Source organism: Doryrhamphus excisus, linkage group LG14, assembly GCF_037039965.1.
Source record: "Doryrhamphus excisus strain RoL-2023G ecotype Guam linkage group LG14, RoL_Dexc_Guam_v1.1, whole genome shotgun sequence".
NCBI lineage: Eukaryota > Metazoa > Chordata > Actinopteri > Syngnathiformes > Syngnathidae > Doryrhamphus > Doryrhamphus excisus.
This window is the reverse complement of record NC_136370.1, coordinates 8,476,226-8,503,681: the sequence shown is the minus strand read 5'-3', so window position 1 is coordinate 8,503,681 and position 27,456 is coordinate 8,476,226. Positions and strand designations below refer to the sequence as shown.

The window sequence follows — 27,456 nt, the reverse complement described above, 5'->3', positions numbered from 1 at the left end:
ATTTGCATTCTAACAACAAAAGTTGCAGTTTTGAGAACTGCAAAGAATTGCATAAAAATGCAATTTAAGTTGCATGGATTTGAAATATTAATGAAAAAATTGAATGAAAAAACATTTTGCAAAATGAAAAATCATTTATTCTTCTAATAAGAGGCTTTTCCCACCTACCTGTATAGCACAACGCTGAGATGCAGTTTTTTCTTGAGCTATATAAAATTTCTTAGCATGTCATACTTTGTAAAATATCAAAGTGGGCCTTGCATCCTTTTATTTTTACTATGTAGCCCTCTCTGGAAAACTGAAATTATTACAGTGTGTTGCTTCATAGATCACACATTACGTGTACAAAAAAAACTTTATTTTGTGCTGTACAAAAAACCCCAGAATCAAACAGAATCACAGTGTTTCATGTCAAATGATCTAATTTAGAATTGTCATAGATTTCAGTTGTCATGTTTTTTTGTAACAGGATTAAAGACAACAGCTAGTATGACCTTGAACTGAAGCAGGCAGCTTGTTGCAAGTGAGTGAAAATTATCTGAGACGTTCTTTGGTGTAGTGTATTGTCCTCCAAGTCAACGAATGTTGGCCCCGAGACCTCTAACATTCACTTGTGTGAATTGCACTGAGCTCTCAAGGTCGACCTTCCTACATTTAACACTCTTGCTTGTGCACCGCCAACCCGATTAAAAAGACATTTCCTGCTGCTGATTCTGTCCCCCAGAGATTGGACGTAAGCGGGCGTTTCCTCCAGGACGCCGCCTCAGCAACATCATCATCAGGCACTGCCCGGCCCAAGGGAGAGCTTTCAGGCAGAATCGTCACAAACGGCTGAGACGCCCCGGAGGAGGCTGGACCGCCACTGGGTGACACAGTAGGACAGAGGTGGTATGGTGCGTGAGATACACTGAAAAGCTCATAGCACCTCATTTACTGTATGTGTGCTTGTATAATAGTAACCCAAATGAATACTTAGATATATACTTGGAGGCTTTTTCCTATCCCAGTTCAATAGCCACAGGAATGACACGCTATTGTGCCAGGTACTGCTCGGCCCTCTCCAGTCCCTCCTTCAGGAAGCTAATGTAAGTGGATGTCGAGGGATCCTCAAACCCTCCAGAGAAGCTGAAAGTGGTTCCCTCCGCCTCTTCATCAGGCTTCATGGCCGTCTGGTCCAGGAAGAAGTTAGCATTGATGTGATGGACCTAAAGAAAAGCAGAAGAAACTTGACATTTCCCTTTAGGACAAATGAATCGGCTTAAAATGGCCACAAAATTCTCAACTTTTTTTGAGAATATCCTGGGGAAAATACCTCAAATATTACTCAATAGCGCCCTCTGGAATTAATACAAGAAAAAAGTGGAAAATTATTTTCATAGTTCCGACACTGAAAACGTGTTTACTATCTTCTAAATACGTTTTTAACACCATTACAGCCCTCCAGGCATGAAATAATACCTTTACATTCATATAAAGATAGATATAATCTGACTAAATTATACATAAATAAAACATGTGCTCTGTGCAATAAAAGCCTGTCAAACCGGGCAATTACTGACACCTTGTGGCCATTGTAGTATACTACATTCACAATTAGAGAGCACCTTCTTAATGGCTTAGATTTGTATTTTAGTTCATTATGTTTGAAAATGCTTAATTCAAGCAAAAAATATGCAAATTTTTTTGTAATAATGGGCCGACATTAATGACATTAATATGTTTGAAAAACCAAGTGGGCGAGGCTGTGAAATTTGAACCACAGTGTGGCAAAAGACGACTTTATTATGTAATCTCAAAAAGCCATGCCTTCAAATACACAGGAAGTCAGCCTTTTTGTTTAGAGGATGTCATGTTGAATATTATTTTTGCTACCAAATGGGTGATACTAAGTGACTTGTTGCCATAACATGTGGGTGGAGTGTGGTGACAAACTCAAATAACTCAGCCTATGAGGTCAGCTCGAAACCAAACGTCTTGTATGTGATGGCAGACATGAAGAATGCGCCACAAACGCCAAGTAGTGGTGACAGGAAATGTCTAAAAATGACGTTTGTACAATCACTGTTGCTAATGAGTCTAAAATTGTCATGAATAAATTCCAGAAGCTTATATTCCCCCAAATTTCATATGATGCGTTAGTATCTCCACTTGATTGTTTGAGTGGTGCCTTCTACTGACAGGAATGTGTAAATGACAAAACTTCACTCCAGACGCTCCAATACGCTTCAACATTTGTAAATTCCCAAGTAGTCCTACATGCTGCAGCTTGAATTGTCCTAAGTACTTACTAAGGGTGGAAGATGACTTACAATAGTTCCATTTGGGAGTGCAACCATCATCTCCACGGGGAACGTGTACTTCTCAAGGTGCAAGCGAGCTTTTTCACTCAGTGCGGGGCTACGCTCATCAGCCTGGATTGGAGAAACAAACGTATTGAATTATAATGTAGTGAAAGCATAGCTTTATTAAAATCATCTGTTTTCTTCTTCTGCTTGTATTCTCACCTGCATGTTCTCCAGCTCTTTGACCAGAGACCAGCTGCTCACAAAGCTCTGGTTGAGCAGTGCCAGTACGGGCGAACTTTCCAAGACTGTTTCCCGGAGAGTTCGCCCGGAACCTGCAGACAGAAAGAGAGGCACGGACATGTCATGGATCCATCAACAAATAGCAAATAGTAATTCTCTAAAACCTGCATGTCAATTCTCAAAATAGGCTGTCGCTCCATTGACACCACAGCATATCGTAGGAAGCCCCAGATGTTGTGCTGATTAACATCCAGTCTTATTGGGACCATTTTTTACATAGAAAATTTCCCAATGATGTATTTCGGCGATAAACTGTTGCCACCTCTCTAAAATGATGCAGGAATTTTTCAAGTAACATTTTTGTAACGTTCGTACAAGTATGAAAATAATAATTAATTCATTTTCTACCGCTTATCCTCACTAGGGACGCGGGGGTGCTGGAGCCTATCCCAGCTGTCTTTGGACGAGAGATGGGGTACACCCTGGACTGGTCGCCAGCCAATCACAGGGCACATATAGACAAACAACCATTCACACTCACATTCATACCTATGGACAATTTGGAGTCACCAATTAACCTAGCATGTTTTTGGAATGTGGGAGGAAACTGGAGTACCCGGAGAAAACCCACGCATGCACGGGGAGAACATGCAAACTCCACACAGAGATGGCCGAGGGTGGAATTGAACTTGGGTTTCCTAGCTGTGTGGCCTGCACGCTAACCACTTGGTCGTCATGCAGCCAAAAATAATAATAATAATAACCGCTGTAACACAAACACTTAAGCTTGTGATGGACGTCAGTGGCTCCCTAACTTTTGACAGGAAGTCATGTACCCCCACTCTGCACAATTAAAAAGCATAATGAAACATCCATCCATCCATTTTCTATACTGCTTATCCTCACTAGGGTCGCAGATATGTTAGAGCCTATCCCAGCTGTCTTTGGGCGAGAGGCGGGTACACCCTGGACTGGTCGCAAACCAATCACAGGGCACATATAACAGTCACCAATTAACCTAACATGCATATTTGCATGACGTGCACACATATACATAATTATGAACAGTACAGAAATAAATAAGGAATTGAATGTACATTTACGTGTACCCCACTTTGGGAAGCCAGGCTGGAGGTGAATAAATTGAGTAACTTTGTATGACGTGCCAGTATTTTGTTTGCATTCTATTCTACTATGGGCTGTTAGCAGTATCGTAATGACATCCACAATGCAGTGCGTTTTTATCCAGTACCCTCACCTCAGCAGGACTGGTCGTCTAATGCTCCCCAAAGCAGAATTGAGTGCACCAACTTTTTCTCTGCCTCGGCTCGCTGGAAGGCCTCAGAAAAAGGCAAGTAGGACACCTGTGGTCACATTGGAGAATGCGTTCAAGTCTTGTATGTTGACTGTAGCTCACGTACTGTAGATAACGTTGTGTTTACCTTCTTGAAAGGGTAAAGGGTGACCTCCAGGCGATGTGCGGCTTCTTGACGATTGATCTCTGTGGTCCAGTTGATGTCCTCAAAGATGAACTGGATGGGTTCAGTGTTGCCGTCTCGGCTGTCAATGATGTTGCCCTCCTCGTCCGTGATGATGGAGGGAGTCGACGGGCCAGTGGACTGCAGTTCCAGCTGTAACACACAGGTAGGGGTGAGACATATGCGGTAATGTCATGCTAACAAGAAGACAAAAGAGGCTCCAAAAGGCTTCTCTGCAGCACTACCTGCGGTAGGTACCCAATGTCCACCTCCATGTTGCTGCTCTCGCTGGCACCGTACAGCCACTCCATGTCCACGTTCAGAGACCTGTGCCAAAGACAGACAAGTTCCACTAGAACCCTTAAGGAAAAAAAATATATTGCAGTATATTGGCAAATATAATGCAATGTATTAGGAAATATACTTCCATATATGGGATCTTATGTTTATATTTTCCAATATAGTGCAATATATGCATAGATCATATATGTGTATATATTGATACATATAAAAAATATCTTGCGATCAAGACCAAAGAAGGACTATATTTTTACATATGTAAAAATGCATATAATTTGGGATATATAAACTCATATTATACGTATATTTGGATTTAATATATTTCAATATATTGAAAGCGGCAATCATTTGTATATTCTGCAATATATTGCCACATATTACATGAATATATAATATATTGTATAATATATGTACAAAAATATATTATTCCATGTATTTATAATATATAATGTATTGGAAAATATAATGGAAAAATAATATAATATAATACAATATATTTAAAGTAATATATTGATAAACATATTTTCTTTTCGTAAGGGAAGTGTTGTGCTAACAGGCCAAAATCGCACATGATAGCAGTAAAAAGTAAAAGAGACTCAAATTAGTTGACGAGAAGGTACAACCGAACGTTTGATTGTCCTGTACGCCACTCAGGCTGTTACAGTACCAGTCAAAAGTAAAGAGACACATTCTCATGTTAGTCAGTGCAAAGGTACGTCCAACATTTCACGTTCTTGTGTTCTTGTGTTTACTCCAGTCAAAGTAAAGACACTTTGTAATGTTAGTCAAGGTGCTACTCAGCATGTTAGTACAGTTGTGAGTTTTTACCTGTCACTGGGGACGTAGAGGTGGAAGTGTCGCACATGAGAGGCGTCTTTAGAGATCACAACGTTACCGGTGAATTGGCCCGGCGTGAACCAAAAGGGAAAGTTTGGGACATCATTGAGCTGAAACTCTGCATGGATCCTGTAAACATTTGCACAAATAGGCTGGAGTAGCTCAGGTTTAAAAGGTCAAATTTTGGAGGTCCAAGGTGTCTCTTCACCTGAATACGATGTCGAAATAAAAGTCGTTGCTGGCACGAATGCATGCAACAGTGCCCTGAGGTGCAAAGCGTGACTTGATAAAGGGTCGGGGGTGAAACATACTCAGCAGCGAGTGGATGAAAACCTGAAGCGGGAGAAGAATAGAAGAATATAACATTCATTTTGCCTACATTCTGGAAACTCTTTTTTTTTTTACCTCTTTGCCCTTGGGTGTAGGAGGGTGGTAGCGATTGTTGGACAGGTACCCCGTGAAGATATTGAGCTCACTGGGGATCACCCACCACGTGTCCCCAACCTCCATCTTGCCCTTAGGTGGGAGGAAGACCCTGAACTGGCTAGCGAAGAAGGACGAGGAAGGCACGGTTGGACTCTTCCATGAGCGCAGACCACTCAGGCAGCTGTGGGAGACCTGCAAGAACATACATGCTCCTTGTAAACACACCTTCAATCATCAGTAAGAATCCTGCTTCCTTGATTCATATCGATTAATTGTAATGAATATCTTTTTGCGCAATATGTCATAAAATAACATTTTAAGCCTCAAAAATGGATACGTTTTATCTTTAAATAATATAAACGTATAAATATGAATTTTTAAGTCAAACTAGTTCATTTTCAGTACATATTGTATTGCGGGATTATGGGAAGTATAATATAATAAATAGTTTTTTGGAGGGAAAAAAGTCAATATCGGACATTCCTAAATACTGTATTACCTTAATCTATGGGGAATTTATTTTATGTGTGTACTTCGGTACATTTATAAACATGTCAAATTACAGTACACAGTTTCCGAATCGTATTTGATTTTTTTTGTAGTAACTGGGGTCATATCAGTCAAAATATTCCAGTAGATTATGATAACTGACTTAGTTAGTGATTATTTTACCCCAAGGAAGCCATCCTTGCTTTTTGTCATCGAGTCCATAAGCAGAGGCTCCATTTTGGCCTCTAATGTTAGAGTCTCTCCATTGGGGTCTTCAATCACATTCTCCTCAATGTCCTCTGGAGGAGTAATCCCTGTGGAAAGGGAGTGAGACAGTGCTAATGTCATCAATCATTACAAGATATAACAGAAGAGTCCATCCTGATTTACCTGTGAGTTTCTCCACAATTGGTTTAAACTCCTCTGGGCTGAGATAGAGATCGTGGTTGGTGTCCAAGGAGGAAAAGAGAAAAAGCCCCTCAGGACCCAGAGTTTGCACGCTTTCTTCCTAACAGGGAGGGCACAACCATTAGACAAGCTATTGTGTGTGTGCTTTTTGGGTCAGGCACACTGCAACTCATTTTGCACAACTGTACAAATAGTGGATATGTGCCTGGAGGCCAGAGATTCCTTGCATGCGTTCCATCCAGTCAGTTCCAGACATATGCTGACTGCCAGCTAGACAATGGATGACTGGGACGAGGGGAGGGGGGGGCAAATTTGAGCTCCACTAAAGACCAAACAACTTAGGTTTTAACAGCTGGAACTACTGAAGACACACCCAGGCTGCTTGTAAACCCACAATGAGCTGGAGAAATAGCAGATGTGTGCATTTTTGGGGTGGAAACTGACTAAGGTGCATTCAAATGCGCACAGTGTTTACTTTGCACTAGGCACACGTTAAATATATCAGATAAATACATTTTCCTCTAGCTTGCTTTGACGTTAAATCTTACATTACGCCTCAGGAGCTGTGCATCTTGATAATACTTGACGCCCCAAGCTAGAAGTGGAACAGCAAGGACCAGGAGCAGGGTACACATGCGTGTGGACCTCCACAATTCAGCGACCCGACTCTGCTGCCTGTTCTTCCCATCCTCGTAGCGGGTCTTTTTATCCACATCTGCCGCCATCCTCGAGCTCCGTGTCGCTTCTATTTACACGAAGACATATTCGTCCAGAAAAAGGCTCCCGCGCGGTTCATTCAATGTCGAGCTCTTCAAATATGTGCTAACTACCGGCTGTTGTGTTATCTCGGACGCCTGAGAGGAGCGTCCTTTCCTGCTGTTTTGAGTTCGCAGAGTACCGCTAGCTAATAAGCGACTCAACCATGGAGGGTCTCGTTGAATATATCAAGTGATGAAGTGAACCCACAACAACCCGGAAATCAGGTCTATTGTTTCAAAGTAAAACTATTACATCCGCAACGACAATATCCCCCTTTTCGCAACGCAGTTTTATTTTTTATCGTGGTAACCGGAAACATGTTACCACAGCATTCAACTTTAAATAGTCTGGCATTTACATTGCCATTAAAGGGGAAGGGTATTTCAGTTTTCTTTTCCACCACAGGAATCTCTGCAAAGTTACTTAAATTATAGGTTAGCTTGCAAGTTGGGTGGGCTATTGGATTCAGTTAGATATGATCTTTTGGTTGTCTGACGTTTAGCTCTGGAAAGAAACACTAAAACTTTCAGTGTATGGTATGGTTTGTATGGTTTTATTTTACAGTATTATCAAAGATAGCTGTGTGGACAACAGGATACAATCCCAATATTCATCTGTCTCTTGAGACAGTATATGATTCAAATGTGTGACAGACAACACCGGTTTATCAATTTCTTGTTAACTGTGTAAAAGCAATCTGGGTTTATTAGCATTCCACATAGTTTTCTCCATATTTACTTACATGAGCAACAATGTATATTATCCAGGATTATATGGTATGTGCCTGATTTTGGTTGTTTTTGCAACAAATGGCTGCAAACAGATGATAGTGGCAGAACAAAAATTGAGTCCTGTAGAAGTTGTTTTGTTTTATCCATGTGTCAGTTCATGCTGCTTTCAGCTCATGTCTTCTTCCACATCTTGCGTCTTCACCTCCACTGTTTTGGGAGGGATGTAAGAGCCCATCCCTGCTGCTCTTTCCGCCTCTTCCTGGGTGTAGGGTTCTTCCCTGAGCTCTTTCAAACTGGTTAAAGAAAGAGTCCAAAATGCTATTGTTATTATTTGAATGTACACATTCACCGGTTTCATTCACAGTGCCTTACCGTTTCTTGTGGACTTTACTCTTGAAGTGGTCTTTCAAAGATTTCATATCCACAAAATATCTCCTGCGAGATGGGAAATGTTTAGTAAGTGTAAAAAATATAATTACTATGAATATGGATTAGTAAAATCAAAGCCTCACCCAAATAAACCTTACATGCTCTCTGCACTAAGTAAATAAATGCAACAGGCCACTGTACACTTTCTCATCAGCCAAATTAAACGGAACCTTCCACAAGCTGTATCAATAGTAGTATACTTACGCGCAGTGTAAACAGTAGTGCTGGGCGCATCCTGTCACATCATAGTCCACTTCCTGATTAAGCAGTTTGGCTGCAGTCTCTGGTTTCATGTCTGAATGGATCTGATCCAAGTCTTTGGTCCTGCGCTTGGTCTTCCACGTCTTTGCAATGTTCTTCTTTCTGCCATTATTGTGGTTTCTTGTTTGTTTTGACTTCCCCATAGTAGACTTGACAGGCTGTAATGATGATGTAGAAAGTGAGCAGATGTGATTGGAAGCTATGAAGGATTATAGTAGCTGTAAAATTAAAAACACGTCATCCTTCAAGTTTCCAAACAACGCGAGATGGTGGCAGCCGCTTTATAACACCATAACACCAAAAAGAACGCTCAGTAACGTTTTATTGTTTCAATACAACTCCTTTTCTACTTGCTTCCATCGTATCACGTTTACTTACCTCTCACATGTGTACAGCCCGGAAAGACCAATCAACTTCCGGGTCAAGAGAAAGGGACGTGAGTGTTCAGTACCACTAACTTCCTGAAGAGGCCACCAAACACCGGTAGCAAAACGAAAATAATTACATCGATTACTCTAAAATGAAAGAAAAAGAATCCCCACCACCTCTATAATAATCCAGTCCAAAGATCTAAATTGTTTTCGATTCTTTTGTTAAATGCAATAAGCAGGTGGTCACGTGACGACACACTGCCTTTTATGTCTTTGTGTCGCTACTACTTCAGTCAGTATAGGTTCAAGTTGATTTCGTCAGAAATAATGACATTCAAAGCAGAAATAGTCATGAGTAATTACTCAACTGTATCTACACATTAAGTATAGTTTGTTTACATTGACAAGAGACCCGTTTACATTGACAAGGGAACGTTAAAGTCATTTAATGTCGCCAGTCCATGAAAAGCGTCCCAGTGTTCTTTAAATATTCCGACAACACTTGAAGGCGGCGTCAGTCTGCACTGCATACGCGCAGTGGAGGAGAGGGAAGATGGCGGAGAGTAATGTCGAACCAGAGCACGAATGGAGCGAGCGGGGCCTGGACACGGCCGAGGACACACTGGTCGCAATGGAAACCCTGCTGGCCACACTGAAAGCCTTCGAAGACGTGCTCAGGCAACAAGAATTATCGGCAGTGTCGTCGTCTGAGTACTGCGACAACTTCTGTCAGGTAACGATAGCGTGCACCATTAGTGCTACTATTAGCATAACGTTAGCTTAGCTCGGCTATGGTTGTTTTCGCTCTCTTAGGTCTGCAAGATAACCGTTGACAGATGGGCTGCAATTGAAAGTAGCATATTTGTGCATCAATATATATCGGTGTGTCCTCCCCCCCCCCAACCAATCCTAACATTATACTAACACTGCATAAATGTGTGATATTAGCTGGTTCAGTTGCTGTCATACTCGGTGTTTGCACTCAAAAGAATGCACAATAATCGTGTTGTTAACACGCCAATAAGATTGCAATGGTGTATAGCATTTATTAGTGGCTGTTAATGATGAGGGGCGCGGCGATGTAGGTGTGTTAATCCAAATGCTTTTACGAGCTAGCTGGGAGGAGTAGTGGCAGAGGAACAGCATGCTACCAAGTGTCATTTTAAACCTTAACACACAGTTCATGTTATTGCTAAGGTGATGCATCCTTCATTTTATGAACTTGGTACTTAGTGCACACAAATTACTGCCTCACATCTCGGGACTCTTTCGGATTAGCCTACCTGTAATTAGTATACCAACATGGGTCTCATGGGTTGAGGTGCTTTTTTGAAATACCCCTCCTTATTAAGTCTGCTGGAAATAGACTGAAGGGAATTAATGGTCTCTGTGGACACACGACTTGCAAAGGTGTCTGGCACTTCAGGTGTCTTGGGACGTTTGATGGCGCCGTGATGATATAATGGGCTCACAACCTGCTGGGAATGAATATGACACACATTTTAAAGGCTGTATATTCATTACAGTGCGTACCGATAACATGGTAAGTTGACCATTCTGTATGCATTACATTTGTCCCTAATGTAAATAATGTTTGCAGCTCATCGCAGCTCATTTCCTTGCGCTGTCACCCCCCCCCCCCCCCCCCAAATCAGTATCACCTCAAACTAGACAGTGTCAGGTGGGATCACTCAGGTACAACCCCCTGCCGTCCTATCCCCCAAGTGGGAAAACATCTGTGCATCCCACCTGATCCTACCTCTCCTATTGTGTGCGGGGGAGCTCTGATCCTTGTGTGTGTTTTTAGGCACTCATGCATTATGCTGGAACCAGGAACTCCATAGACCATGGGCTTCCTCTTCTCGAAGTCTACTGCCTTTCAATAAACTGCTTTGCAGCGGCCCGCTCGCACCTCACCGTAGAGTCCGACAAAGTGACACTTGTTTTGAAGAGACTAGCTTTGTGAGTACAAGTTTTCCAATGGAGGAAAAAAAAGTTTTTTTTGTGATTATGTTTGAGCGTTATTATCTTATAGGCCGCACAAGTCATGCCCCTTTTTCACTGCTCACCACTGTTCTTCTCAAATTTCCACAGTTGAAACCACTTACTATTATTTCTCCTTCACTAATAAGGAAACAGGACATTCCCTGCCATTTGTGAGTGGGAATGTGTGGTGAAAACGGTGAATGGACACACTCTTTAAAAAGCCCGATAATAGCTTATTTTAGATATTATAAGCCAGGGTTTCTCAACTGATCTCATACTGGGCCTTTTTTTTCCCAAATTATTTGACTTGCGACCCACTTTTGGGTACCCAACCAATCAGTTGAGTAACACCGCTCCAACCCATATACTAGGCCTGTCAGTTGTTAAATTCTAAATTCAGTTTTACACATTAAGAAACAATTACAGACATACAGTACTTTACTGAAAATGTACAATGACGCATCATCTCTTGTCAAAGCATCTTCCTGCTAGAAAATGTTATTGCAGATAGCGGTATTAAATGTTGTTCTTTAAAAATTACTTTTTTTTTTTTAAATCCATTATTTGACACCATGACGTGATATCACTGCTGGTTACTCGGATCACCACACCATTGTAACATTTGATGGTTTATGGCTCGAAAAAGAAAGCCCGAAATAAACACACCTTACAGTGTATCATTTATGGTGCTGATGCTAAATTAATACAATAAGGTGTGGTTTCCAAACTAGTTTTCTAAACTGAGTAGCATCCAGTAGTTTGCGAGGGGATTGACTTATGGGTTATATTTACTTTTTGTATTTCTGATGACTTGGCAGTTATGTCTCGCGTCAATGCACGCGTTTGTGTTTATTTCACCCTGTCAAAATATGCCTGCCCATCTTAATATTGGAAATACTCTACTGTTCAATCAGGCTTTTTGATAGAGCCCTGAATGATTAAATGCCACAAGGAATATCAGCCAAATGTGAAATGTTTTGCACCAAAATATTCTTGATGGGGGAAAAAAACTGATTATTTGGCATGGCCATAGTTGATGACACACGTGTTACCATTCTTTATGATCATTTACACCAGTCTTGTCTTGTTCTTCACGCAGAAGCTGCTTTGAACTATTTCTGTCAGTTCCTGATAATGAAATCCCTTATGAAGCCTGGATCCAATTCCACCACTCTGTTCAGGTAAGAAGACAAGGCGCTCTTGAATTTGGCATGGCCTATATTATTGGAAGACTCCACGGCAGCGGTGTCCCAAATATTTCTGCCAAGGCCCACGTACATAAAAATGAAAAGATGTGGTACCACAAGATGTGGTTGAAGTGCTCTGAACCACCATCCTGTGTTAACTGTGGCCAAAAAGTCATGCTTACAATTTTTCCTTTCAGATTGCACATGATATTTTGTTAGAGTATGGGAGCACAGACCTCCAAGCTTTACTCCAGATCACAGGAGAGGGGGGAGCATGGAGCAATCCTGTCCTCTCCGCTCTCCTCACCGGCCAGCCCACCATCCAGCAAGAAGGTTACTTTTTCACCAAATTTTCTGTTGAAACTACACAAGACATTTTAGCAGCATGTCTGCCTGCTTGTTGTTGTAGTTTGATCATGTTGTATTCACTTTGTTCAGTCGACACCTACATCAGCTTGGAGGGCGACGGCTTCATGGAGATGCGAGTGAAGCACTTGGAGAAGATGGGTGAAGTGGCCAAAGCTGTGGTGCTGGCCAAAGCATGCACCGAATGCAGTGCTATCTCGAACCAAGCTACCTTTCGCCAAACATACATCGCTCTGCTTTGCCAACTGCTCCCTAATGAAGAAGCCATAATGGAGGTAACTGAAGTTGTGTGTGTAAATTTTGCAAATAAAAAAAAACTTGGATACCTACTTTAACAGACACCACAAATTCCCTGTGAATAGAAGTTAAATATGAGCTTTGTATGCAAGGTTAACTTTTTGTAATGCGTGTTTCTCCTGTCAGTCACTCGAGTTGTTTCAAGTTATGTCAATGAGGTCTCGAAGTGATGCCTTTTCTGACCATTCAAGAAATGAATGCAGTGGAACAACCAATTTACAGCACCTCTAAAGTCATAGAATTCAATATAATTTACTTCTGTTTTCTGGAAAAACAATCCTGACATGTCAAAACCTGGGATTCAAACATTATTTCCAGAAGTTTGTTTTTGTTGATGTTTTGTTTGTCATACCATAAGAGTGTGATGATAACGACGGAAATTAAACTTAATGCAACATAAAGATGCATGTACAATATTAAAACTTATTTACATATAAATGTTGATTTTAACTTTTGATTAAATATTTTTTTTTCCTGAACAGTGCGTGTAACATGGCTAGTTAAACAGTGACCTACCAGAAGTAATTCAAAACTGTCATCTTTATCGTCACAATTGAACAGCATCATAATTCCTTCATCACACACTTTGTCAGTCTCTCTCTTTCTCTTTCTCTCTCGCTCTCGGCAAATTAGCCCTTTAGATGGAGCTATCCTGTTTATCACGCAGGAGTCCAGCCTTTCAAAACCTGTTTTTGATACGCGACAGCTGTCAATCTTAGCGGTCCAAACACACAATGTAGTAATTCCACACTTGATCAAACCTCCGATCAGATTAAAAAACATGATCGCTTCAAAACGTCCACACTCCTGAACCTGCACTCTTACACATCACGTTCTTTACGCAATAAATTTGCCACATTACTGTACAAGCGCCGGGGTGAGAAATGTGAGGGAAAAAAGTGGTAGCTGGAAATTACGGTAATAATATACACCATTTAGCTGTAATGTTCAAGACAATGTGGGGCTTTAGTTCCAAGAACTGTATTTACCTGGAAGTAAAAGTTCTTTTTCCCTCAGTGTTGCTCCCTCAATTCCCCATAACATCTTCATCTTGGTCATCTCATCTCTTCTTTCTACCTAGTGCCTGTGGCAAGGCACCACCCCAAAGGATTGGATGTGTAATGGTGTTAAGACAGTTTAGTCCTGACAGCTCTCTCCATTTTTCCCAAGCTGCAGTTACTCATAGCCTCTGATCCCTTCTTCTCATCCATTGTCATCCCAAACATGTAAAAACATGTCCACACGCATCGGACTGACATTGTTTCTATCTTTGTGGTGTTAATTTCCAGTTATTATAGGGCAGCTGGCCTCTTAGCTCCTCATTTGCTTTCAACCCTCCCCTACTGATGATAATGCTGCACTTCATCCCTCTGAAAGATATCCCGGCTGAACTGCAAGGATGTCCTTGAGATCACGTCAAACCTGGAGACTGAGGGCGAGGAGAACACAGGCTTTATCTTATGCACAACATTCCTGACACAGCAGCTCCAGCAGGCCAGCCTTGACCAGTCCTGGTGAGTCACACTAGGCCTTTACGGAAAGTGTGTGTTGACTTTCATTAAAATGTTTATTAATTTCATCCAAAGGGAGCTGACTCTTGTGTGGAGTAAACTGCAGAGGAAGATCGACCCCTCGCTCGTGTCTCTTCTTGAAAGATGCCTTCAACTAGGCGCCATTGCCAAAACAGTGCAACATTTGCTTTACCTTGTTCGTGTTATTCAGATGGAGGTAAGATCTGTACTGAAAATGCTTTGGAAAAAATATGAGCATACATTCAATACAGTCCTACTCAAAAGATTTGGGATCGTACGACATAATCAATGGCTTACGGACACTTGGTTGCCAAGTCTCGCCTGTGATCTTTGCTTGATGTTTCAAATGTTTCACTCACTTGCAGCGATTCAGGAGTAGAAGAGTTTACACCATGGGTCATCTTAATTTTTTTTCCATAACTTTACATCTGTTTCAGGCACAGGGAATGGGGACCGCTGCTTCAGTAGAGCTTGGTGTCAAAGCTCTCAGACTTCCGAAACAAGACGATATGGAAATGAGAATCGGCATCTGTAAAGTAGTGTCGGGCCTCCTCCTAAACGATCTGGAAGTGTTGCGTGCCTGCCAACTCACAGAGTTCCTACTCGCCCCCAGCCAGCAGGTCTTGAGCTGCCTCCAGGAGCTATATCTTCGCCCCGATCAAAAGTACGAGCAGGAGAATGGTGTCATTCCCAACTCGCTGCGTTGTGAACTGTTTCTAGCACTGAAGGCGCACTGGCCCTTTGACCCTGAATTTTGGGACTGGAAAGCCATTAAGTATCAGTGCATCTCCCTTCTTGGGTTAAAGGCCGATTCCGAAGATGAGGACGAGGCGCCGGGCAATCAAGAAAGCGAGAAATTACTGGTAGATGAAATTGAGCACAGAAACATTTTAAACGGCGGCCTGAAAAAGGAACCTTGTCACTTAGTTTCAGGAGAAGCGGACATGAGGAGAATCAAGCTCTGTTGTCGAATTTGTAACAGGTCATTCAGTGAAACTCGAATTATACACCACTCTAAGAGACACATAGTGGACGACGGACATCCGTGTCCCATATGCTTGCAGAAGTGGAAGAGCAGAAAGGAGCTCATTCCCCACTTAAAACTCCACATTCAAAATGAGACGCTCGTCCATAACAGTAGTGTCGTTGTAAAGAACAAGGAGTTGCCGAAGCCGCTGAATGAGGATGATGAGATGGAACCGGGTGAGATCACCATCGACCCGTCTTTGATCTTGTATTACAGATCCACACATGATCCCAACGTGCTGCAGCACATTGTGCAGCAGGCCAAAACTGTCAAAGACAAACACGTGGATGAGGACGAGTTCATCACGTTTGATTACATGACCCAACACTTCACTCTGCAGAATCGTGAGGAGTACTTCTGTCCCGCAACAGAGTGCACTAGGGTTTTTCAACATTCCAAGTACTTATATGTGCACTTAAAGTCCCACCACAAAAGCGACGAGAACGTGATGCATTTTCATCAGATGCGAGAGAAGCGGGAGAAGTGTGTCTTCTGTCGCCGCCATTTTGTCTCTGCTTACCATCACCGCAAACATCGAAAGATTCACTTCGGCGAGCACCCTTACATGTGTGTGGTGAAGGATTGTGGCGCCCGCTTTCATTCTTCCAATGAACTTCTGATGCACAAACAGGTCCACGGTTATCAGCTCAACTTCCAGTGTGAGCTCACAGGTTGCTACTTGGCATATTCCGACCTGGGGCAGCTTTATCACCACGAGGCACAGCATTTCAGGGATGCTGCATTCACATGCACCAGCCCCAAATGTAAAAAATTCTACTTTTCCAAAAGGGAATTCATTGAGCATTTATCCACACATGACATTACTTTCTCTGAAAAGGACTTTGAAGCTCAGCGGAAAGCAAAGCAGATGATCTTCCAGGCTGATCTGGAAAGGGTAACTTCAGTTAACAAGACTGTAACTACAGAAGGGAGTGTCAATGGAGATGACCAGAAAGCTTCCTCGGGTAGTTGCACTCCTTATCAACCATCTGCCAGCACAGAAGGCAAAGCTGTAGTGACTCTGGTAGCAATGTGTTTCGATGGAAGCAAGTTCACCTGCGGATTTGAGAAGTGCGGTATGACTTTCTCCAGAGCTCGAGATGTCCAGAGGCACCTGAAACACGCCCACCCAGATCACCTTAAACTGGAGAACAAAGAGCACAAACATGACAAGGAGCAGGGCTCAAAGTCCAAAAAGATCAAAATTGAAATTGAGTCAGACAATGAGGAAGATCACAACCAACTCTCAGCTCTGTGCTCACCCATGGACAATGGGACAGGGACATTGATTGCTCCTTCTAAAAACAGCAGAACAAGCCTGGCTAAAAATGATCTTCTTAAAGACATTCTCATCAGATTCAATAAGCTGGACCTCAATTCGTTGTCCCCGCCAAGCGTACCACATAAGTCCATCCAGGAAGCAAATGCATCCCTTCACCGGTCTGTTGTAGAAAATCAACCCATTGTTTTGCTTTCTAAAGCATCCAATGAAAATATAACTAGCTTAGCGGAAAATAGCTCTGCTCACAAAGTAGAAAGTGTTGTCGTGGAAACGCTAGCAAACGCTAAGCCTTACACTTGCGAAATAGGGAAATGTAGGTTCCGGAGTGCACAGAGCTACAGCTTGCTGCGCCACTATGTCTCCATACATGGGCGCACGCAGGAACAGGCTAAAGCGATGACTAGTTTGAAGACCACATCCTTTAAGCCCTTTATATGTCAGCTGTGCTCCAAGTGTCATCGAGAAAAACAAGGCTTGAGGGCCCATTATATTCACATCCATAAGCTCAGTGCCAGTTTGGTGGACAAATTAAAGAGTAAATCTTCAAAATCCACAATCCCACAGAGCTTTAACCCAAAAATGAAGCTAGAGGTCCCGAGTGTGGAACGTGAGGAGACAAAAACCAGTGACATTGAGCAAAACTCATGTATAGCTGCTCCATCCTTGGCTGTTAATGGCACTCGAGAGGAAGCCAAGGAAGAACGTGAGGATGGAGCTACACCCCAGCTCAGAACGAGACGTTTGGTAGCCAAAAGTAATCTCTGTTACATACTTGATAAATTAGGCAAGCCCTTTCACTGCGTGGCGAAAAACTGTGAGGCTGCCTTTTCCACACAGGGAGGTCTTGTGCGCCACCTGCAACTTGTACACCACTATAAACGTTCTCAACTCTTGTTGGAGAAAGACCTTGAAATGCAACAGCACAATCCTGAAGTGAAAAAGGAGAACAGTAAAAAAAGCAGCCCTTACCCAAACTTGGATGAACCTAAACCCCAATTCAAATGTCAGTTTGCCAAATGCAGCGCCTCCTACCACCTCAAAAGCAGCCTGGCCCGTCACACCCGTATGGCACACTCTCAAATGCCAGGAATGATTAGGTGCAAGTATGAGGGCTGCACAAAAGTGTTCAGCAGCAACGATTCGCTGAAAAAGCACACCTTTTACCGACACTGCCAATACTACGACTCGCTGGTGGTTCGGCTCCAGAGCACCCATAAGAAATCTGTTACAGGATGCCAAAAGAAGCTTATTGTTACACCTAAAAATCCTGTCAAAGAACTAGTTCCACATCCAACCTCTGCAAAAAAACGCACCCAGCCTAAGTCAGAGGACGTGTGCAAAAACATTAAGGAGGAAAAGAGGGAGTCTAGGCCTAAAAGGTCAAAACCTTTAAGCACTTATGTTTTCAAGTCTCATGAAGAAGCGCTACAGATGTGCCAAGACCGTTCTTTGCGTGCGGCCTACCCGTGCATGGTTCAAGACTGTGACTCTGTCGTCATGTATGTGAGGAGCTTGTTCCGCCATTACGATGTCATCCACCACATATGTCGCAAAGATGTCCAAGAAAATGCCGATAAGCTCCTTTCCAATGCAGAGCAGCTGGAGGAACTGATTCAGAGAAAGTCAGCCAGGCCAACGGTCACTGGTGCGGACAACCCTGATGGAGTTTGCAAAATGGAGTATCAGCCAGAGCTGGACAAGTCAGAGGAGTTGCCTGAACCTGTGAGCCTGCACTCCGTCAAAGCTGAGGAGGAGGAGGAGGAGGAGGAGAAGGAGGAAGCTGCTCATCCTGAACCTCTGGGATTCCCAGACGAGGTGGAGGAGCCGCCACCTCTTGAGAGAAGTGGTGTCCTGGTGGGGGCAGATGATGTTCTGTATGGAGAACCAAGTACTGGCAGTCACACGGAGGACTCTGTTGTCACAGTGAAGAGTGATCACACACAAGTGGAGAAGTTGACCTTGGACAAGACGAAAGCCCTCCTTCGTCCCCTTACTATAGATCTCTCATTGCCGTGTTCTGTACTCTTTAACACCGACGACGCCCTCCAAGATACCCTCAGCAGCAAAGAGTCTGGTAAAATTGTGGAAGAGTCTTCAGCTTTGCCAACTCCCGTCCGGCAGCCTCTTAAACGCAAAAATGAGCTCTCTGTGCAGCCATCAAATGTAAAAGACCCCCAGCTGCTTCCATCTGCTCCTCGTTCTTTTGACATCACCACTTACAAGCCCATCGGCTTCGAGGTGTCATTCCTTAAGTTCATCGAAGAGACGACCCCTAAAGAAAAAAGCCCAACGGCGGTAAAACGGCGAGACTCGTTCAGGCACAGTTGTTCTGTCAAAGAGAACAACCAGCTGGGAATCAAGCTCACCCGCAGCAGGCGCAGTCATTCGTCGTCGCACAAGTCCCAGGCTACTACCAAGGACTTGCCATCAGTCAGAAACTTGAAGTCCATCCTGGACAAAGCCCTCGCTGGGTGCGGGGACCTGGCCATTAAGCAGCTCCAGTACCTCAGACCTGTGGTGGTCCTGGGTAAGCCTGTTTGCACTGCCACCCTGCCCCACCTCTTCTCATCAGACCCCAACAACAGCAAACTGCTTCTAGAAAGCAAAGTTTAATCGTGCACCTTGTGTTTTTTTTATTAAGTTCAAGTGTTTTCCTTCCTTTCTGATTTGACTATCATGTTTTTTCTTGCTTAGGTTGCCAAATGGAATACTTTTGCAGAATTGCAGAACAATAAAATGTAAGCTTCAGCGATGCATATCAAATGCAATATTTTTTTTTAAGAAGTCTTCCACTTCTACTTCATATTGGCTTGTGCATATTGCCGTGTGTATATATAGTAGTGCTTCAACATATGTACAGATTTACACATTGTTAGAAATGGCCTGTGTGAAAATGTGATGGACAAAAACCCTCCCAACACCCAACAAAATCTCTTAAAGAATGTTTGGTACTTTCGCACTTAAGTTCATATTACATCAGTGTGACATTGCAGTGGACAGAGCTACTGTAGATAAACCTGTGTGTACCTTTCTAATAAATGTAAATATTATTAAATATTGTTTTGTCTTTGTATGCGTCTACATACACAATGTTCTTTAATAAATAAACCTAGGCAGCGGTACTGTCTGTCTACTGGAGGAACTTAGAAGAAGTCCTTTAATCACTTTGCTAATTTGACCAAAAAAGCTTTTCAAAAATGGTTGTGATTTCAAGCAAAGCATTTATCGCAGTTAATTCATTCCATTCACCGTGATAAGTGAGTTTGTTATTAAATTGAATATTTTTTGTCGTTGAAGTATAGAAAACCTGTTTTAAGACTTTCTAATGATTTTTACCATTACTAGAGCCCTATCGATATGAAATAGCACCCCTATGGTCACATTAATGCTCATATTAACCAATTTACATGCGGAAAACAGGTGCAAAAGTTTGCGATCATTTGGACAAATGAAAACTTAAAAGCTTTGGTACAGATAACTTTCACATAAAGGATTATTTGTTTATATTAATATAAATGTGGTCTCAAAAGGGAATGGCATTATAGAACAAATGTGTTTTGTGGTTGCCGTTTTAGCGGAAGGAGGAGTAGAGATGACTTCAAAATTATACAAAAATGTCTCTAAGAATCTTACAGTGTTATGCAGTATAGTACACCAGAATAATTACAGAACTACATACACGAGAAGGTATATTGATATTACCATTAATTATACAATATAATCATTAATTTACTAGTGCTTTGTAAACGGAATTAACCTGCCCTTGCTTGGAAATCCAAATGCGGAACAATTGTTTTGGAACATGTTGCTCTCCGGACATATCAGATGTTGCGCAGACCGATTCGGTCCCATGAATGAAACCTCGTTTAGTGACAGGAGGTGTATCTTTTGTTTTTAAACGAGCAAATAGAACAGGAAATAATCGTGGCACATGTTTTAGTCCCTTTCTGTCGATAGCCTTCGATTAAAGTAGCACATAGTTTAGTGCGCAACGGGGAAGCACGTTAGCAGCTATCCCAGGTTAAAGGAGAGTAGCAGCGGTAACGTAGCTGTTAGCCTGCCAAGCTAGCGAGACCTTATCCCAAGTCATCGTACAAAGAAAAAGCAAACATGTTTGAAATAATAAGTGACCTACCCGTGGAAAAGCAGATATTTTATGGTGTTTTGGTGTTTTCGGGTTTGGTTTATCTGTGGGAGGACTATCTTGCACACAGACAGGCAAGTTACTTGTTTATCAATACGTGCAATTGACATCTGGTTTATTAAGAAAACAATCGTTTCTTTTTGTTATGAAAATTCTTGCTATTTGTATTGTAACTGTATAAATCACATTAGCAACTTCTATAGTTTTTTGATTAACGGACATTAAAATTGTATGTACTTAGAGTAGACCCGTAAATGTTTTGCAAATGCAACTTTATGAACGCACATACTATTTTTTGATTTTGAATTAACCTTAATTATTGTCATTTCCAATTGTTTCACTGCATTTTTGAAAGCTTAATTGTTGATTAAAACTATTTACGGTAATTACATTTGAATGTCAAATATATACCGTATATATTTAATATTATAATATTATATTAACATATGCTTTGATATTTCTAAATTTTGATGGTAATGAAAACGCTGTTGAAAATGTTTAGATTTGTTTTCATTGGTCATTTAAGCCTGGTATTATTTATTCTGTCACCTTTGCAGCGAAAGATATACAGGTCAACAACACATGTCCCACACGAGCTAGAAAAGATTATAGACTCTGAAACCTTTGAGAAGTCAAGGCTTTATCAACTGGATAAAAGCAACTTCAGCTTTTGGTCTGGACTCTATTCCGAAACAGAAGGAACTGTAAGACCCTTCTACAATATCTATATATTGTCTATCGAGATGTATATGTAAAACTTATGCTTTTTTTTTGCAATCAAGCTGATCCTGCTCCTGGGTGGAATCCCTTTTCTGTGGAGTGGCGCCGGTACTGTGACAAAGCACTTTGGATTTGGGCCGGAGTACGAGATCACGCAGTCGCTTGTCTTTTTGACTCTCGCCACCCTGTTCAGTGCCTTAACTGGCCTTCCCTGGAGTGCGTACAACACCTTTGTCATTGAGGAGAGGCATGGATTCAACCAACAGGTACTGTTCCGTTCAGGAACACGTACTGTAGACATTTTTTTTAAGAAATCTCTTTTAAATGTAATACAATCGTAAAAATAAGCGCACAAAAACTGTCTCAACAAGTCATGGGTGTCACATCCGGACAAGATAATTTATAATTGATCCGTATAATTGAAACAATTAAGGCAAAGTGTGGTACACTACTTGGCTGCAGCCACTAGAGGCGCTGTTGACGTAGTTACCATGTGCAGTACTGCTGAAGTATGGTATATTGACATATTGAGGTAGTGGCATCATTTACAACATTGCCAAGCTAATATAAAACAATAGCAGCAAGAAATACATCAATATTGAATAAAGCCAAGTTTGCTCTCTGGTATTACTATACCTAAATTATTGTGAGGAGACATGGGGGGAAATAACTATAAAAGTAAATTTCCCTAGCTAAATGTACTTCATAAAAGATGAGTTAGGATAATCCATAATGCAGCTTATAGAGAACATAAAAATGTAAGATAATTTTTCTCAAGAGAGGAGGTATACGACCATAGGTAAAAATTAAACCTACACATCTTGACTGACTTGACATTGACATGACTGTTACGTTGTTTATTTAAAGTGATTCTAACACCTTGACTCTTTTTGTAGCACATTATTATACAGCCCTATCATTATCCTATTTATTTTAAAATTAGCAAAACGTATATTTGTAAAACAAGAAGTGAATAAATGAATTGCAATCAATGCAAAACAAAGAGGGCGTAGGATTAAATAAGATGTGCTCCTTCCTACTCCTTTTTGGACATGTGGAACTGTGAATTGTACGGTATGATGTATTCCAATATAACCTTTACGTATGTTCAAAATAAATTAAACCATTACCGTTGCCTTAATTCACGTCTCTAATGTAGCCCCCTCAAGTCAGCGTTTAACATTTTTAATTGTCACACAAATGTAAAAAGAAGTTAACCACTGTAAAACCAAATCACTCTACCTGAACTTTGATAAGAAATTATTATGTGTACTGGAATCTTTCAGCTGTTTGTGTGTGTCTGCTTGTGTCCTGTGTGTATACATTTCGTTTGGAATAAGTGTGCATACACTAAGATCTCATACAATATCATACATCATGGCATATTTTGAATGAATATTCCACTTTGTATTGCCTAATGGCAGTTGGACTGTAATAATGTAATGATTTTGCTTATAGACGCTGGGGTTCTTCATCAAAGATGCTGTGAAGAAGTTTGCGGTGACTCAATGTATTCTGCTACCTGTGACGTCACTGCTACTATACATCATCAAAATTGGGGGTGACTACTTTTTCATCTACGCCTGGCTCTTCACCCTGGCTGTTTCTCTGGTAAGTCCAGCATTTTTAATGCATGAAATTAACAATTGAGAGAAGTTAAAAAAAAAAGGCAAAATATATTTTTCTCATCAGGTTTTCATCATTTGTAGATTGCAGTCAACAGGATGTCACACCTTTGTTGCTTAGTAGTTGTTTAATGTCTTCTGTGCTTTGTCATTCATACACAATGGACTGGTGGCCAGCCAATCACAGGGCACATATAGACAAACAACCATTTACACTCACATTCATACCTATGGACAATTTGGAGTCGCCAATTAACCTAGCATGTTTTTGGAATGTGGGAGGAAACCGGAGTACCCGAAGAAAACCCACACATGCACTTGGAGAACATGCAAACTCCACACAGAAATGGCCACGGGTGGAATTGAACACAGGCAATACAAGTTATAGAAAAAGTGCTGAGTTTTGTATATAAAATGCAGTGTCTATTGTATAACTTGCATACATCAAACGCAACAACAAAGGGTGTTGTAAGCAAAGTTTTGTAAAAAGACCCAGGGTGATATGATGTGGGTGTTGGTATAGTGTTTCTTTACAGAGTGGCATCGTCAGCTCCTGGCTTGGCTGGTATGCACGGTACAGCTTAGTTTGCATTAACAAAGCGGTAGAACACAACACGGTGTAAACACAGCCTGAGTCACGCACATACACAAGCTGAACTAAGCTAACAAAGCTAGCTTCATTCAGCTTTTTTTCCAACTTTGACCAGTGTTTCGGGTTGACATGCTTATTTTGGGAGGGAGTGGGCTCATGTCTGTGATGAGATTCTGCTTTGATTGAGCGGTCCACCGGCGAAATACTTACATACATTCCGTATTTAATAGTAGATTCTGTTTTTATGAGCAAATTTCTTGATTCTGTTAACACGGACATCAAAGGGCACTAAGAATTGTATTTATTGGAGAGTTACCTGCCAGGAGATTGCAGATTTTTTAATTTTTCATTAAAAAAAATGAAAAAATCATTAACCACAGCACATTTTGCTCCCCTACTGTACCGAAAATGAGCTGGACCATGACCATACCACCAAGGTACACACCGCATTGTCACGATGGCATACACTTACACCCCAATGCAGTCATTTGCACAGGGATTGTTTATTTACTCTTTTTTTTTACAACACTTTTTCTCTCTCTGCTCTCAGATACTCGTCACCATCTACGCTGATTACATTGCTCCCCTGTTTGACAAATTCACTCCTTTGCCAGACGGAACACTCAAGACAGACATTGAGACCATGGCCAAAAGTATAAACTTCCCCCTCACTAAGATTTATGTTGTCGAAGGTAAATGGATGACAGACATTGAGTGTTTGTGCTTGGTTTTGTGTCTGACAACATTTTTAAGAGTAATCCTTGTTTACAGGTTCCAAGCGTTCTTCGCACAGCAACGCGTACTTCTATGGTTTCTTCAAGAACAAACGCATTGTTCTCTTTGATACTCTGCTGGAAGACTATTCCCCCCTCAACAAGGCTGAGGAGACAAAGCCTGAGCAGGCAGAGAACGATGAGGGTCACGGCGAACCAAAAGTCAAGCCCAAGGTTTACAAGGCGTCTGAGGTCATCAAGGAATATGTAAAGTACTGAATAAATGAATAGGATTTTATTGCAGAACAAGAAACAAGGATGTAACAACCCGGAGATCCTCGCCGTTTTGGGTCACGAGCTGGGTCACTGGAAGCTTGGTCATACGGTCAAAAACATTGTCATCAGTCAGGTGATGAATTCACCTCTGAACTCATTTTTTTGTTATATTGATGTGGCACTAAAATCTGTTCTTTCTTTTCCCTATAGATGAATTCTTTCCTGTGTTTCTCCCTGTTTGCTGCTCTTATCGGTCGCAAGGAGTTGTTTGTGGCTTTTGGCTTCAACGACAGCCAGCCTACCCTCATTGGCTTGATGATTATCTTCCAGTTCATTTTTTCTCCATACAATGAGGTGACTTTTTGTCTTTATTTCAGTCTAATCTCCAAAGTTTGAACACAAGTCCTTCTGTGATACTATTTGACTTTCAAGTTGTTCTAATTTCAATACAACGCTTCATAAAATGATAATGTAAAGTTAATTCAGGCGTTCTTCGGTTGTTGCCATCATAAAACCAGGCAATGTTTTATAGCACAGAAGGTAGGGATGCTCCAATGGGAGATTCCAATACCAATCACATGGGTTAATCATATATTTTTTCAAGTTTGGAGGTTTTGCAGGCTATTGCTGATTGTAATGCTAATGATTTAATTTCATTTGAACATGCAACAGGTTACAATTGAGTGCATCACATGATCAGGTCCAAAAGGAGTAGGAAGAAGCAAAGCTTATTAAATCCTACCCCTCCATCTGGTACTTTTACAATCAGTAACTGTTACATTTGTTCACTTCCTGCTTTCCATAATACAGTTTACGTTTTTTTTTTATTTTTTATTTTTAAATAATGCACCTCGTACCGAAGTACAAGGTGATATGACCATCCAATGCCATAATGGGTACCATAGTAAGTGTCAATATAGTGATATATATAGCACATCATGACTGGTTCAAGACTCCTCATCATTGTCTTGACAATATTGGACAAATATTGTCGGCTCAATACGGGTGTTGTCAACCCTTGCATGACACACCACACATGCGCATCTATTTTATGTCTGTGTTGTCATGACATCAGTTGTCTTGTCGCCACCACACGGCGCATGGTTTTTGTGATCGGCTTTGAAAGGCATATGCCGATTTTGTTTTTTTTTTTACGGAAATCGGCCAATACTAATCAGCGATTGATCTATTGGAGCATCCCTAAGAGAAGGGATGATGAAACTAAATAAAACAAAAATAAAGTAAAATAAAAAGGCTCACCCTTTGGAGACACCCTATTTGAGGAGTGTTACTGTCACTTCGTGGTGTTTGTACATTTAGTGCAGTCTACAAAAACTGCCAACGTGTCACAAAGTACAGTTATTAGAAATAAAATCCCCACTGGAGACACATGATTCATACAAATGTCCTTGTTTGCAGCTACTGTCCTTCTGCCTGACTGTCCTCAGCCGTCGGTTTGAGTTCCAGGCTGATGCTTTTGCGCGCAACATGGGTAAAGCCTCCGAGCTCTCCTCAGCCCTCATCAAGCTCAACAAGGACAACCTGGGCTTCCCGGTGGCCGACTGGTTGTATTCCATGTGGCACTACTCACATCCACCCCTCCTGGAGCGCCTCAGAGCGCTGGGCAACATCAAACAGGACTGACAGGGCCGCAGGGGGGAGCGGCGAGCATCCCCTCCTCCTTCCAAGGGCCTCCGCAGACCTCTTTTGGCCCTGTGATTCATCCGTTTTTGTCTCCTTCCTCATGTTGTTGCTTTAGTAATTTCATTTAATGACGGGATTTACATGTTGTTTTAAACACCAAAAACATCAGCACAAGGCAGCCTACATAACTGTAAGAGCACAGAAGAAATGAGAGTGCACATTGGAACAGTACGTGAGGGAAATGTGTGTTAAAAGATGGATGTGGCAAATGACTTCTGTCTTTGTTTTCCCTCGACGCACAGCCACATACTCTATACATGTTCTTAGAGCGTACCTCTTTGATTTTGTTGCGTCTTATTCGTTGACCAGATCAACAATAGTAACAATACTGAAACGTTGGGCCGTGCTGTATCATATTAAAAAAAATGTGCCTCCTAATTGTCATTGTTCTGATACTTGACCCTTTTAGAGACACAGCTGTGCTGTAATTTTCATTTGAGATCAACAGGAATTTTTTTTTTTTTAATTTTGGATAAGGTGACGCGGTGTTTGCTTATGCACCTGTTTGCTAACTGGGGTCAAATGTACCTGTACATATGTAACTGATAACCAGCATAATGGTGTGGAAAAAAATATTGAATGTGGTTTGAATGGTTAAGTTGATGGCATTTTGTTTTGTTTTTTAAGTATGGGACGCCGGAACAAGCCGATTGTTGCATGGCAATGTATTTATGGTGGACATTATAGGTGAGGAGGGTCTGTAATGTTCCACGTAAAGACAGTGTCAAGAGCTTAACTTCTTTTGCTGAATAAAATCAAATTATTTCAAGCATCTGTTTTATGAAATCCAGGTAATGCATTTTCATAAGCAAAGGTCACAGAGTTGTCTTATGTTCATGCCAATAATATTGACAAATGTAAGATTAAAAATGACAAAAAAATGTAAACAGTGTTACATTATATTTTAAATACACATTCAACACTAACCAAGTCTGACCTTATTTGTCATATTTACACATACAAGTCTATTTAAACTGACATTTTGAAATTA

General features: G+C 41.4%; 4 protein-coding genes and 1 long non-coding RNA gene across 6 annotated transcripts; 3 read left to right on the top strand and 2 right to left on the bottom strand.

Moving 5' to 3' along the window:
- Positions 1-233: 233 nt before the first annotated feature.
- On the top strand, positions 234-5,882 carry LOC144901728 (uncharacterized). Its single transcript, XR_013629800.1, has 4 exons — positions 234-523; positions 725-3,876; positions 3,979-4,169; positions 5,662-5,882. It is a non-coding gene; the product is annotated as an uncharacterized LOC144901728 (long non-coding RNA).
- selenon (selenoprotein N) lies at positions 307-7,414 on the bottom strand. Of its 2 annotated transcripts, XM_078796406.1 has the most exons (13): positions 7,294-7,406; positions 6,994-7,208; positions 6,446-6,563; positions 6,239-6,369; positions 5,546-5,758; positions 5,349-5,473; positions 5,132-5,269; positions 4,249-4,330; positions 3,968-4,156; positions 3,784-3,889; positions 2,505-2,617; positions 2,310-2,411; positions 307-1,205 (listed from the first exon to the last, which is right to left on the bottom strand). In XM_078796406.1, exons 2-13 carry the CDS (start codon positions 7,186-7,188, stop codon positions 1,032-1,034), a joined length of 1,686 nt encoding a protein of 561 aa, XP_078652532.1. In that variant the 5' UTR covers positions 7,189-7,208; positions 7,294-7,406; the 3' UTR covers positions 307-1,031. The 2 variants fall into 2 exon arrangements, with proteins under 2 accessions (XP_078652532.1, XP_057945894.2); XM_058089911.2 differs by having other exon boundaries at positions 308-1,205; positions 7,012-7,414.
- A 347-nt stretch (positions 7,415-7,761) lies between these two features.
- Positions 7,762-9,167, bottom strand: znf593 (zinc finger protein 593). The gene is made up of 4 exons (XM_058089928.2): positions 9,022-9,167; positions 8,587-8,801; positions 8,326-8,388; positions 7,762-8,246 (listed from the first exon to the last, which is right to left on the bottom strand). Exons 2-4 carry the CDS (start codon positions 8,784-8,786, stop codon positions 8,120-8,122), a joined length of 390 nt encoding a protein of 129 aa, XP_057945911.1. The 5' UTR covers positions 8,787-8,801; positions 9,022-9,167; the 3' UTR covers positions 7,762-8,119.
- Positions 9,168-9,295: 128 nt separating this feature from the next.
- On the top strand, positions 9,296-19,748 carry rlf (RLF zinc finger). Its single transcript, XM_058089905.2, has 8 exons — positions 9,296-9,747; positions 10,822-10,976; positions 12,100-12,181; positions 12,385-12,520; positions 12,626-12,828; positions 14,228-14,364; positions 14,437-14,578; positions 14,820-19,748. Exons 1-8 carry the CDS (start codon positions 9,568-9,570, stop codon positions 19,302-19,304), a joined length of 5,520 nt encoding a protein of 1,839 aa, XP_057945888.2. The 5' UTR covers positions 9,296-9,567; the 3' UTR covers positions 19,305-19,748.
- Positions 19,749-20,496: 748 nt separating this feature from the next.
- zmpste24 (zinc metallopeptidase, STE24 homolog) lies at positions 20,497-27,234 on the top strand. The gene is made up of 9 exons (XM_058090502.2): positions 20,497-20,909; positions 21,393-21,539; positions 21,618-21,821; positions 23,014-23,166; positions 24,323-24,464; positions 24,544-24,719; positions 24,790-24,894; positions 24,972-25,115; positions 26,181-27,234. Exons 1-9 carry the CDS (start codon positions 20,802-20,804, stop codon positions 26,403-26,405), a joined length of 1,404 nt encoding a protein of 467 aa, XP_057946485.2. The 5' UTR covers positions 20,497-20,801; the 3' UTR covers positions 26,406-27,234.
- The last annotated feature ends 222 nt before the right edge of the window (positions 27,235-27,456 follow it).

What these genes read in the sequence shown, in the direction of transcription:
- znf593 (XM_058089928.2), bottom strand. Translation starts at nt 8,786, where the DNA reads ATGGGGAAGTCAAAACAAACAAGAAACCACAATAATGGCAGAAAGAAG. An exon ending in CACTACTGTTTACACTGCGC is followed by an intron (nt 8,389 to 8,586) that starts GTAAGTATACTA and finishes CCCATCTCGCAG; the next exon opens with GAGATATTTTGTGGATATGA. An exon ending in AGTAAAGTCCACAAGAAACG is followed by an intron (nt 8,247 to 8,325) that starts GTAAGGCACTGT and finishes TTCTTTAACCAG; the next exon opens with TTTGAAAGAGCTCAGGGAAG.
- rlf (XM_058089905.2), top strand. Translation starts at nt 9,568, where the DNA reads ATGGCGGAGAGTAATGTCGAACCAGAGCACGAATGGAGCGAGCGGGGC. An exon ending in GTTTTGAAGAGACTAGCTTT is followed by an intron (nt 10,977 to 12,099) that starts GTGAGTACAAGT and finishes TTCTTCACGCAG; the next exon opens with AAGCTGCTTTGAACTATTTC. An exon ending in GCCAGCCTTGACCAGTCCTG is followed by an intron (nt 14,365 to 14,436) that starts GTGAGTCACACT and finishes TTTCATCCAAAG; the next exon opens with GGAGCTGACTCTTGTGTGGA.
- zmpste24 (XM_058090502.2), top strand. Translation starts at nt 20,802, where the DNA reads ATGTTTGAAATAATAAGTGACCTACCCGTGGAAAAGCAGATATTTTAT. An exon ending in ACTATCTTGCACACAGACAG is followed by an intron (nt 20,910 to 21,392) that starts GCAAGTTACTTG and finishes TCACCTTTGCAG; the next exon opens with CGAAAGATATACAGGTCAAC. An exon ending in AACCAAAAGTCAAGCCCAAG is followed by an intron (nt 24,720 to 24,789) that starts GTTTACAAGGCG and finishes ATTTTATTGCAG; the next exon opens with AACAAGAAACAAGGATGTAA.